The sequence below is a fragment of the Heliconius melpomene genome, chromosome 17 (assembly GCF_056956725.1).
Source record: "Heliconius melpomene rosina isolate 202511_hmr_F chromosome 17, ASM5695672v1, whole genome shotgun sequence".
Lineage (NCBI taxonomy): Eukaryota > Metazoa > Arthropoda > Insecta > Lepidoptera > Nymphalidae > Heliconius > Heliconius melpomene.
Genome location: NC_140405.1, coordinates 9,761,029 through 9,773,979, shown reverse-complemented (window position 1 = coordinate 9,773,979; position 12,951 = coordinate 9,761,029). Strand labels below are relative to the sequence as shown.

The 12,951-nt window shown below is 36.3% G+C and overlaps 1 protein-coding gene across 3 annotated transcripts in view; it reads left to right on the top strand.

Moving 5' to 3' along the window:
• The window catches only part of LOC146530218 (uncharacterized), a 102,849-nt gene that overhangs the window by 83,184 nt on the left and 6,714 nt on the right, over positions 1-12,951 (top strand). For all 3 annotated transcript variants that reach the window (XM_085201182.1, XM_085201183.1, XM_085201184.1), the window contains exons 2-5: positions 6,321-8,997; positions 9,217-9,396; positions 10,790-10,928; positions 11,313-11,523. In XM_085201182.1, coding sequence (XP_085057308.1) covers positions 6,321-8,997; positions 9,217-9,396; positions 10,790-10,928; positions 11,313-11,523 — 3,207 coding nt within the window. The remainder of the gene's footprint in view (positions 1-6,320; positions 8,998-9,216; positions 9,397-10,789; positions 10,929-11,312; positions 11,524-12,951) is intronic.

Here is a 12,951-nt window from a genome sequence, read left to right as displayed (position 1 = left end):
GCCAACCTTGTAACTCGACGTAATGAAGTGTAAGGCAGTCGCCTTGCCACGGGCGAACTGCGCTACTCAATCCCATGAATATAAAGCGTATAAATAAATAGCAGATGCGCGAAAAACTCACCCCGACGATAACCGTCAGACACTTAGCATAATAATCGCGGATCGGGGCGGGGCGGGGCGGTTGTGACACCGGGGAGAGGGGGGAGGGGGTGCGCCACTGTGCCACCGGGGAGGGCGCGCCTCCCTCGCCCTGACACGATTCTCACGAAGCGAACTTCCTTTGCAGCTAATGAATGGGCACCGACGTAAATATGACGGTGACATAACCGACGCTATACTATACTACAATACATGATAGAACGCTACGCGGCGCGCTATGTGTGAAATACTTATTTATTTTCAATTCACTTTCGCGGAGCGGCACCTGGATTTTGTTTTTGGTATTTATGGTTAGCTGTATATTCATTATAATTTTATGTTTGTAAATATGTTTGTTTACTCTTCGTTAATATGCTTTTCTATTTTTATTTCCACTTTCCCGATGTAATTGAGTTTGATGTTCATGGGAGTATCTATGGATATTCTTCAAGGGGCTTGACTTTAGCTTTGAAGAAATTTGTTTTTGTAAAACTTATTTTCTGTGTGAATGAATGTGTGTGTGAATCTTTGTTAGTAACATTTGCGGGGTGGGCACAAGATTCTGAGGTGGACACGAACTTCCCATCTCCCACTTTTTCTTTGCCCATGTTTGTTTTGCTTTTGCATGTAATATTTGCGTATCTCCAATCACCATCATGTAGTTAATATTGGAAAACGGTTCATAAAAAACATGCGGATAGAAATACGGGGACATTAAGATTTTTCTATGCTAATTTGTACACAATGAATTAACCTTTATAATTAACTTGACAATTTATTTTATTTTCTCTTTTTCTTCACAATAATTGCCCGCACAGAAAACCAATCGACAGTTTTCCTTTGAATACCCAAAACGATTAAGAAATGATTTTCCTACACTTTTTTCTTTACATTGGAAATACGTCAGTTAGTACGGAAAATGTACAACATTCAATTAAAATAAAATACTGCTAGTGGGAGAATGCACAATAATTTCCTGATGGGGTAATGTTTTTGGGTACTTTTCAATGTCATACGACTATCTACGTTTAGAATGGAGACAAAAGATTTGGTTCTTGCACACTTTCCTACTGCTTGAAGCGGGTATGGCGATATTTAGCGTGTATTTTGTACTCTCTCTTCAGTTTTATATACGGACTAGTGGACCCGGACGCGGCTACGCCTGCTTGTACTATAAGAATATTTTTGCAACGGTCATACTCATACTGTGTCGCCCGAAGGCTAGGTCATTTCGAATCAGTGACATCTCCTTCATTATTTATTAGAATGTTATACAGCAAACTATAATTACATCTATATAAAATGCTAAAAGTGACTATTATATTTATTTTCATAAGGATGAACATCAAAATGTCGCGGTAACGGTTGCATAGCGACGCGACGGTTGTTATTAAAATGGCTGAATAAATTGCATGTCAAATTAGAAAGTACTTTAAAATATATTAGTTTATATGTGTATTGTAATGTTATATAGCCTATAGCACTTCTGAAGAATACAGCTTTCATACAAAACAAAAACATAGTAAATCGGACCAGTAGATCCAGAGATCTTAGCGTTCAAACAAACAAACAAACAAACAAACAAACTCTTCCGCTTTATTATATTAGTATAGATTTAATATATTTACTCAACTTTAATGACCAAATAAAACAATTATTACATTATTATTAAAATGTTATAAATAATCATGACTACAAAACAAGATAACAGATATAATGAGTATTTATAAAACCCATATGTGCACTTTACTAGCACTAGCAATCCCCCAGGCGGACTTTGACAAGGATTAGAATCCCCAGGCAATCTCGACACAATGATCAATTTCAACTCGCAAAACGAGTAATATTTCCATTTTACAACCCCAACATTTGTGGCTGTTTTAATTGGATGCCTTTTAGGATATTTATTTTTATTATTTGTTTTTTTTTTCTTCATAGATCGATGTCTTACATTTTGTTAAATTCCATTGTATATTCGATTTTGTTTACAAATAATGCTTTCTATACGTACATTGATATATTCTGAACGTTAATAAATATACCCCGACTACTTAATCACCGAGAAGACCTTCAAAGGTCCATTTCTATTTCCAATTGTGTTTTCCACCCTCGATCCCGGGGGGTGGGTGGGCGCATAATCAAAGGCCGCCATCGGCGTAGACATGTGCACGTGACGTATCATTTGCGCTTTTGTACACCCACTCATTACGGCGCGGCAGTAGGCCGTGACCGAGGGGCGGTTGATGCGATTTAGTGCATCTGATGTGCTTTGATGGGAGTATTGTCGTTATATTGATTGTGAGAATTTAAAAACATTCATTTATAATATTACTAGCGACCCGCTCGCGGCTTCGTCCGCTTTAACTACTGAATTATTCATATAATGTATGTTTGCAAAGCACTTAAGATGTTAGTCTTAAGTATCTAATTGTGTTATCAAAGTAATGTGCTGTAAAGAAGGATTTACTTTTTAAGTTTGTGAAATGACTCTTTTGTGCAATGTTTTTTTTTTACACTTATTTTTGACGTCCATATTGTCAGTTCACTATTACATGTCGTAAGCTGACTTCTGATACTATTTTAATATTAAAGTATCCCTTAAAATATTAAACTACTTATACTTCGTTTAATTTTTGACAATAAATTCCAAAGAAGATAGAGTCCATGCTGGTTATTGTGGTGTCACTTTATATTGAATGCCAAATACAATAGAAATAAGCAAAGCCGCTTTGACTATCCTGAGTTGGGTAAGGAATATATCTTATTACTAAACATTCCTCGAATTGGGACTAGAATCCACAATCATCGTTTTCTATTAGGCGGCGTTTTTTTCCACGTGGTGTGTTTTTGTAACAGGATATAATAAATCAAAATAAAATAGAAATATATAGTACTTAGTTGACAAGCGTGTGTCATTTTCCACGCCGGGAAATCTAAAGATAAATCTTAAGCGTGTAATCACATGACGCATATAATTGTTTTCCCCGTAACACCGGTTACACAAACCCTGCGTCTATTGTGACGTCGGCCACGCGGTGATACTTCGCGGAGATGGCGATAATGCGAACGATTATAAATGGATCGATGACGTTTTTTATACTTACCAGTTTTTTTTTTAATATTAGTAATTTGTAGAGAATGCTGGATTCCTGTTTTTTTTTGTAGTTGATATTGTTTTGAAATTCGTTTAGATGGATAATTATTAATTATAGTTTAGTATTATAGTTTTGTGTTTGTTTTAATATTTAAAAGACAAATTATAATAAAGTTATTATTATTTCTAAAGACTAACTACAATACAAAGTCAATTATAGAAAATATAGTTGAATATTTTTGACTACGTATTTGTATATTATTTTAGCTCCACTAATCATGGAAATAAAAGTTAGCTTCCTACCTCATTAAAAAGCTTACGAAGTCTTTCAGCCTCGTTACACTAGTTCCCAGTCACGACAAGTGCACGGCTAGCTCCGGGTTAATTTGTCACGTGATAAGATCGACCGCGCCCTCGTCACGCTTCGAACCTACATTAGGTCAGCGTAAACACTTTGCTTAATCTGGATTCTTTGGCGAGTAATTGTTGATAATAAATTGTATGTGGGGGTAGGTGCTTGGGTTGCGGTTGAATATATTTGTGGGTTTTTTTTCTTTTTATATTGTATTTTTCTGGATTTTTTCATTTCAACTTTTTTATTAATGGTAGATTGTAATCTGTATTACAAAATGTGTAATTCAAATTTAACAGATTTTTTCTGAAGATACGGCGTTGTTTTATAGATTTTTATGAAAAAAAAGTGTTCTAAACCTGAACTATTAAAGTCGTACAATCTATACATTAAAGTATTTTGCATTTACATTTTAGAATTCATTATAATCCAATATATATTATATGTTATAATCTAATTTGATTTATTGCCAAATTTGTCATAAATAATATAAATATAACAAATAGCTTATCAGGCGTCATTGATAATACTAAGAATTTACCATCGCGGTCCCACGGTCCATATTATTACCGCACTTGTAAAATGTCGACTATCGCCACTCAGCCCGTAGATTTTCCTAATTTATCACCTACTTAAGAGCTCGCAGTGCCATTGGGTTAAGTATGCGACTAGAGCTCATGTCAACAGCGGTACCTAGGAATAGGGATAACGTTTAGTTTAAGTACAGTCCAGTCTTACTTGAGATGCGGTTTGTGCTGCACTGATTTTGTGCGATAGTCTAGCGCGATTAAATTCGTTTGATAAATAATAGTAATAATAATTTATTTTATATTGTAGTTTTTCGGTGTTACAAGTTACGATTTTCATTTTATCATTCGAATTAGGCACTGTGTGGATTTTTTCAGTGGTTTTGCTTGACATTATGGATTTTACGTTTAGCAGGTATTTTTGTTATAAACGTTTAATTATATATGCTTTTATAATTAAACGTTGTTTATTGAAAAAAATATTAGAAATTTTCATATTTGAAAATTATTTTTTCATGTCAATTTAGACGAAGAACAGATGTATTTTCATACGAATTAAATAAAAACATATAAATACAATAACATAAATGTGGCCATTAATAATGCAAAGAAAAATCATAAATAACATTCAGTGAACGTAAATTCGTAAACTCGAGCGATGTATCTCGAAGTGTCCAAGATTACAATGTTAGTAGCACGGCGCGGGTCGACGGCCGGAATCGGCGCGGGCGCGACCTTGCAGCGGACTCACCTACATACGGCGCCCACTTTTGCTTTCGACTCGCAAAAAAATATAAGCAATCGTCCCATCCGACTGACAGATGTAAATTATTCATATTTCTAAAGTTATAATTTTACTATTTCACTCAATGGAATATTTTACTTTTCTACTCTATTCTGTTATAACTCAACACTGATGTTGTTTATTTGCCGTTATCAAAAAAAAATTGGTTTCCGAACTACTCAAAGCACTTTTCTGCTATCAGCGCGTGGACGATCCCCTTAAATGCAATGCAAAATGTTGAAAAACAGGTACCTCACTGAGAAACTGGTTACAGCTATCTGCCAATGATAAACATTTCACAGAGCGCGCTTTCATTCATAGTTGTTGTGTTTATATTTATTATTTATCAATAATCGATGTCCAATTAATATTAACGACATTCATTTCATGCACATTATTTACCATAATTATAGTGTCAATAAAATGTTCAAAGTAATGTCGTTACAATTTAATTAATGTACTTTATAAATATGACCCAGGTGGGATTAGTGATCTTTGCCATTTAATTAAGATCCCCTTTTAAGATACTCGGAACGTGCTTTAAAAATAGATATTAAAAAATTAGGTCAATTAGTGATAAAGTTACTCTTAAGAAATGAGAGGAAAAGGGGACTAAAACCCTAACGGTGTGTGCGTAGCTTAAAAGAGGGCGAGGGTGCATCGTCGGCGGCTCGGGCAACACCCTAGCGCCCACATAGAGCCGGTGTAATCTCTGTAGCCTGGTCAAAGGAAAAAAATACCTTGTACTCAGCCAGAATATTGTACGAATTTTATGTTATAGCATTTATTTATGGTTTTAAGTAACACAGCATCTTGTAAAGGATTTGTTAAATTTAAAACCATCTTTAATTACTGTACAAACCAAATCAGCTTTTTGATTTGTATGCTATTTAAAACGACAAGTGATTTAAACAAATCTAAAAAGTGATTATAAAGTTAACTTGTTTTCCATTCGTCACAGTCGATAGCGTCGAGTTACGTGCGGTGAATGTCATACGCCGAAAATAATAATTCTAATGCGCATCGGTCGTTGGTCGGTCAGTGCAGCGGCGCGTCTCGTTGCGTCACTGCACCGGACCGCCAGGGCATTGCACCTCACGACGCGCGCCGTCCCGCTCCCTCCGCCACTTGCTCTATCGCGTGTGATCGATTGCAAGCAGTCAACAGCTGATTGTCATTAAACTAGAAACGCAAATGGAGATACGCCTCCTGTAGCAGATACTTTACACTTGCTTTTCCTTTCATGGGAGTTATTGAAATTGTATGTAGTACAAAGGACATCGCTCCATTTATTTGGTACGCTTTAAAATTTAGTCAACTTTTACAATATGTAGCTTGTATGTTGTTTTGTAGCTCATAAACTGGAATCTTGTTAAGATTAAGTGGTATTCCTTAATGTAATATACGTTTTTATTTCATTTTCAGTGGAGTGGCGGTCCTGAGTCCGACGGAAAGCGGCGGGTGCAGCGGCAGCGACATCACTGAGCCGCGTTCACCGCGTAGCCCTGAGTCGGCTTGCAGCACGAGCGAAGAGGGCGCGGGCGCGCGCATGCCGCCTTGGGCGAGCGATCCGGCGCCGCCGGGACCGCGACGCCTCGCAGCTCAACCCGCGCCCCTGCGACGTCCCAATCCACCTATTCATCGCCGCATAACAGAATACTTTAATCATAAGATGAAGCCGCAGAACGCCGTCAAGCGCGATTCTAATTCGAACAACGATGACACCAAAGTGATGTCCAAGAAGTGCCTGCCCAAAAATGGCGTCACACATGACCTCGAAAAGTATATTTCGTATTTATCGCAAACTTTAAGTCCAAAATTGCTTGATGTCGGAAAACAAGCTGAAGCGGCAACTAGGATAAATCAAACTTCAGTGAGCGCAGATTGTTCTAAGACAGATATAGCTAAAACTGCAACAAATTCCAATATCAATGGGATAAAAGATGGCAGATGTAAGGATGTTAAAGATACGCATAAGATAAACGGTTTTATGGAAATCCGCCATGGTATTGATACATATAATAAAGAAAAAAAGCAAGGAACCTTCTTTAATGGGTTGACCGACAGTAAAAAGCAAAATATAAAAGTACCCCAGGGCCCATCCGCCAGTATGATGAACGCAAGTAAATCGAAAGTTGCAATTCCAGCTACAAGCGACTTGGTTGGATTAAGAATAGCACCCGCTACATCGATGAACCAGTCACCAAAAAAACTAAATACTAAACATGATCCAATAAAGGTTAATGGGGTTGTTAGCTCTACCACTAAATTGGATAGTAGAATGAATGGTGTGACGTGCGGATCTAATAACTTAAATCTTATTAATAAACCCGCTAAGAAAGAACCAGTAAGAAAAAATGCACAGACTACCAAAAGAACTAATCGAAAATCATCTGCATGTATAGCTAATAGTAAAAATTTAACTTGGTCCAAAGCTAACAACCTTAAGCAAGTTCAGTTGCAAAAACAAAACTGTACAAATTCTTTGCACAATTCTCCCGTTAAAAGTCTTAATGGTGAAGCGAGTTCTGCGCCAAAGATGAATATTCCAAACGGTGTTCGACAAGTTTCCATGCCAGTTAATGGGAATCTCGGTATTAGTAATTTGAATGTACCTGTAGCTAATTTACAAAATTGCCATCAAATAAATCTTCCTCAGCAGTGCAACGGTACCGTGACGTCGAATAATTTAGCTTCATTTGTTGCGGTTCCTCAAAATGTTATGCTCACAACGTTACGAATTCCTCAAAACGGACTTCCGGCACAGACTAACCTAAACTTAAACCAACAAGGTAATATAGCTGCATTTAACCGACCTAATGTCAATGTGTCAAGTCCGACAAAATTGAACGGGCAATTTGTATTTCCACTTATGCAAAATATTAACGGAACTGTAGTTCAAATACCAAATTTGATGACTAAGATGCCCAATTTTGTGCTTCCGCAAAATGCACAGTTAACAGCACCGAGACAAGATCACTTACAAACTCAACAAGCCGCACAAATTCTTATAAACGGAACGTTATTAAAACTGGCAAATACGATACCTCAAACTTACACAAATACTAATAAAACTGGACCTGTCACTAGCCAGTCGATAAATATCAATAAAAACGTTCCAGGACTTCAAGGCATGGGTATGACGGTTCAATCGAAACCAAATTTCACCGTAAATCTCAGTCATCCTGTTTTAGTACCTCAGCCAGGATTTATAGTAACTTCTGTGCCAAATATAAACGTGAAAGAGACGTGGAGTTATTCAAACACAAGCTCAGTGCCCTCATCGCAATCATCTTGCTCGAATCCTGTAGTTCATCACCCACCACCTATAGTTGCTAACTTCACTACTCAAACTTTACACACAAGTAGTATACCGATAGCACCCGTCAAACCTCCCGACAATCCAATTCAGGGTACGGAGCCACCCAGCAGTACTGTGAAAGAACCTGAAATTAGTGAATTGACAAACCAAAAATGTGATATTCCATGGCTGTCTAAAACTGTTAATAATAACATTGTTCCATTAGATTCTAATAAGTTGTCGAGGCCTTTTGCACAACTTAGTAATTGCTCGGGGAGTATTGATATGAAGAAAATAGAGAAAGAAAATAAATTGTGTGAAGACGTGAAAGACGATTCCGTTGTACAAAGTACTACTGACGATATCAGAAAGGTAGAAGAGGTTGCTAGAAGAGAGGAGACCATTTTTACGCAAATAACTGTGCTGAAGGATGTTTCTTCGAATGTTCAAAGTAGTATGATAGAAGCAAATTTTTGTAATGCTACCACTGAGTCTTCAGAATCAGGCATAGGGACCGACAAATCTATTGATTCGCCGAGCGACTCGCAAACTAGCAAGGAGTGCGACGAGGATTCCTCGTTATCTCTTAGCATAAGTGTGAGTTCAGTCGAGACGCAAAGTAGTCAAAAAAGTCCGATCCTAAAACAACCTAAAATATTACGGTTTCCTCCAAGAAGCATTACTAAGCCAGAAAACAACCAAAGGACGTCTAGTACAGATACCACAAGTGTGACCGTCTGTCTGTGGGAAAACTGTAAACGAGAATTCGAAAGCGATTCAGATCTTTTAGAGCATTTGCAGGTTAGTATTTTAATGTTATTTATCATTTTTATTATCTATTTGAAACATTTTATTATAAAAAAAAATAATGATATATGATGATGAATGATTTTAAACACATCTATGTGATTACCTACAACCACTGTTACTGTATCATTTTGCATCAATCATATTTTATTTTTAACAAATTATATTTAGTTGATAGAAGCAAATATTTAAATAATAATAACTTCGTTCCAGTCAACACACGTGGAGTCGCAAGCGGGCAAAGAAAACTATGTTTGTCTTTGGGAACAGTGTAAAGTACGCGGAAAACCATCATGTTCGCGACTGTGGCTGGAGCGACACGCGCTGTCTCACGGAGGCAACAAGCCCTTCAAATGCATCGTCGACGGCTGCGACAGAAGATTCTCCACTCAGGTACAATTACGTTCCTTGCCGTTGTTTGCTCTTCTGGTGATTTTAGGGACCACCATACACATCGCCAAAACGAATCCACAATAACGCGCTCTCGTCTCACATCAAATGCTCGAATGTGTTATTGTCTATGTCGTTCTGACGGTATGTTATTCTGGTTTTTAATATTGCATTACAGGTACTGCGTTCTTGTGTCTCCTAAAACCGTATATACAGATTCGACGTGATATTATCTCTTTTCGTCACCCATTCCTGTTTTTCAATAAACTTTTTACTCTTCCAAATACTCTCAGTATTAATTTCGAATTTATGGAAACGGAAATAATTTAAGTTTTATGACTTATGATAATTATGGTCTTCAAATCAAAACCAATCATCAGTGATTGGATCATGTTCGTCTTGCTTAATATTTTATTTTCGACAATTTATAGATTTTAGTCTCGTCTCTACTTTTATTTGAAATTTGTTTCGTGATTCAATGAGTGATTGATCACGTGGCACATCCCAAATAATCGTCTCATCTTCATGATATATTTTGTCCAAAATACAATAATGCAATTGATTTTGTAACAAAAATTCAAACTCATGTCGTCATAATAAAAAATCTTCAAAAAAATATGCACAAAGAATGTTTTTTGCGCCTGTAATCTCGCCACTGGAGATTTTGATTTGTGGATATGTTGCCTTTGAAAGTCATTGTGGGGCGATAAACTTGTTTATGTTTTCTGTTCTAAAGGTGAAGAGGACGCCACAATTGCCACAACAAAGCTACGCTACCGAGGCTTTTTATTTTGTCTAATCAATAATGTTTCATATAGGAAAAAAATCTAATGATACTTTTAATTACAAAATATGATCGTAGTAGACCTTCGTATTTGCTTGTTTTTTTTTTCCTTATTTCATCAAAAAATACCGAACGGCTTTTTGATTTATTATTGAAATTAGTAACCAAAATCGGTTCCATTTTTGTTTTCATTTGAAAATCGTTTTTATTTATATTTTCTTATATCGAGAGGATGACTATGATGTTGGGTACAAATTCTACAGGACAACAATTCAAGTATAGTGGTTATCCTAAGGAATGTGATTTCAAATATCATGAAATATTTGATTTTTACATTACTTGTAGTTTAAATTGGCCTGTTAATATTGTATGTCACTACATTGAATTAAATAATTCAAAGAATTTTAATAGTCTTTTTAATCCCTTTATGTTACAATCAATAATGTTCCACGAATTATAGAAAACAATGTTGTTATCATTTAAATGTTAAGCAATTATTAAGATTCACTATTAACCCCTCCCCCCTACTAAAACAATTCGTAAAACTAATAATAATTTCCAATTATTAAATCTGTCTAGGCTTCATTTAATTTCCATAATACAAATTTATAGACATTGCTCGAGCGTCACGTCAACAATCACTTCAATGAGTCGTCGCCGAGCAACGCCAACAAGAAGTCAGCGGATAGTTCCACGAAACTCATACGAAGGAATGGAAAGAAATTGCGTTATAGACGGCAACCATGGTCTGGTGAGTGGAATTTTTAAGACTTGGACCTAATAAAATATAGCAGGGTAGATATATTTTGTCTGAGAAACAAGGCTCAACGCCGCGATATGTCTGGTAACTAGAGATAGGAAATGAAAATAAATGAGATTTAAATATACAACTTATTTACATACTCTTTTTTTTATGTCTATTGTCGTCTAAAAATAAAAGTGTTAGGACTGTAACTATTGATTATCAGCTGTTGAAAATTGTGTAATTTGAGGTTTAAATATATTTATTTGTATCATAATGTATGATATAACTATAATTTTTTTAATGTATGCGGGGGTAGGCACCCAGTGGTAAGATACACCATTCTCTACAATCTGCCTGCCCATAATTAATATACCCAAAAACAATTTGTAGCACGAATGTTCGACTTCTTCGACGCGGGCATGATGGAGGGGCTGGCGTGGCGGCTGTCGCGCTGCACGCGCTGGCGGCTCGGTGGCGCCTGCCCGCTGCGCGAGCCCGCCGGCCGCCACACGCTCACGCTGCACGCCGCGCTCGCCGCCACGCGGTACAACGCCGGCGAGGCGCGCCGCGAGGCGCTGCTCACCTACTACCCGCCGCACGTGTGAGTATACTTGTAGTTGTGGATGGTATGTGGTCAGTGGTGACGGTTGTTCAGGTGTTGTCGTTGTTGGGAGGTACTGTTGTGTTGAATGATGGGAAATATCCGTTGTGGGAGATCATTATTATATTATCCATCAGGCTGGTGACTGGTGACTATACTTGTGTATATAACTATAATGTTATAGTTGAGAGGTGGAATTGTTGTTTGTGTGATGGTCTTGTTGTTGTTGGCAGTTGTGTTGTATTAAATCATAAGAATTATAATATATGAAGTAAGACAAAAGATGTTGATGTATTGTCTGTTGCATGTGTAAGTATGAGTGTTTGTTGTTGTTGGGGAGAATGAATTGTTATTTCAGTGTTCAATTATATGTGACATTGTTTGTATGTTATTTGCTGTTGTGAAATGTATGTATGTATAATGTTTTCTTATAATATTAATTAATAACTAAAACTACTCGTATACTATCCCAATGTAGGATAGAAAAGATATGAAAAAATAGAATGAATTTTCTTGCAACAAAATCACAACACAATTACATCAAAATAAGCGTGTTTGTTGGTGTGTACGATGCTGTTGTGTTGGATATAATATAATATTGCTATGCTGGTATTGCTATTATAAATGTGAGATTATTTGTTAGCCAAAATTACATAGTCACGAAAAGAGTGTAAACTAAAAAAAACTAAAACTAGAGTATGGTTGAAAGAATGATATTAAAATATTTGTATGACTGCTAACGTATGAGAGCTAACTAACGTTTTGATTGTCGTGGATGTATTTGTATAATATTTATAAAAAAATTGCTGTGAAAAAGGTTATCCAAAACAAATAGATACTATATGATAAAATGAGTAATATTTTTAATTATAGTTATTAAAAATTATTTTCCTTGTGCAAAAAGAGAATCACTTTGAATGAGATTACTTTCAAAAACTACTTACCTCATTTTAATATTATGAACATATTAAGAACTAGCGATCCGCTTGCGGCTTCGCTCTCTTGAATTTCTTCGCTCTTCGTATACTAATAACATACTAGTTTTAACGAGAATAATCATTATTGGACACAAAAGTTTCAGCAATTCAATAAACAATTATTTTGTTGCGATTTTGCCGGCCAAAATACTTACAAAATACTGATTTAATATTGCACTTTTATGTTTATGCACCGGTTGAAACAGACAGCGATTAGTTACAATTTTATTTTAATGTTAATAAATATACAGGGTGGAAGAGGCAGCGCTTCTTTTATTGAAACTGCATATAGGGTAATATATTTCAAACCCACACCTAAGAAATTAATCAAGAAACCTCAACAGTTTGGACGTAGGAATTTTTTTTCATTTCACGATTTTTATTCATACCTGTATTTCGTGTGACGCACACATACGTGTGCGACGTTTGCGATTTGACAGGTAAGTGTGTG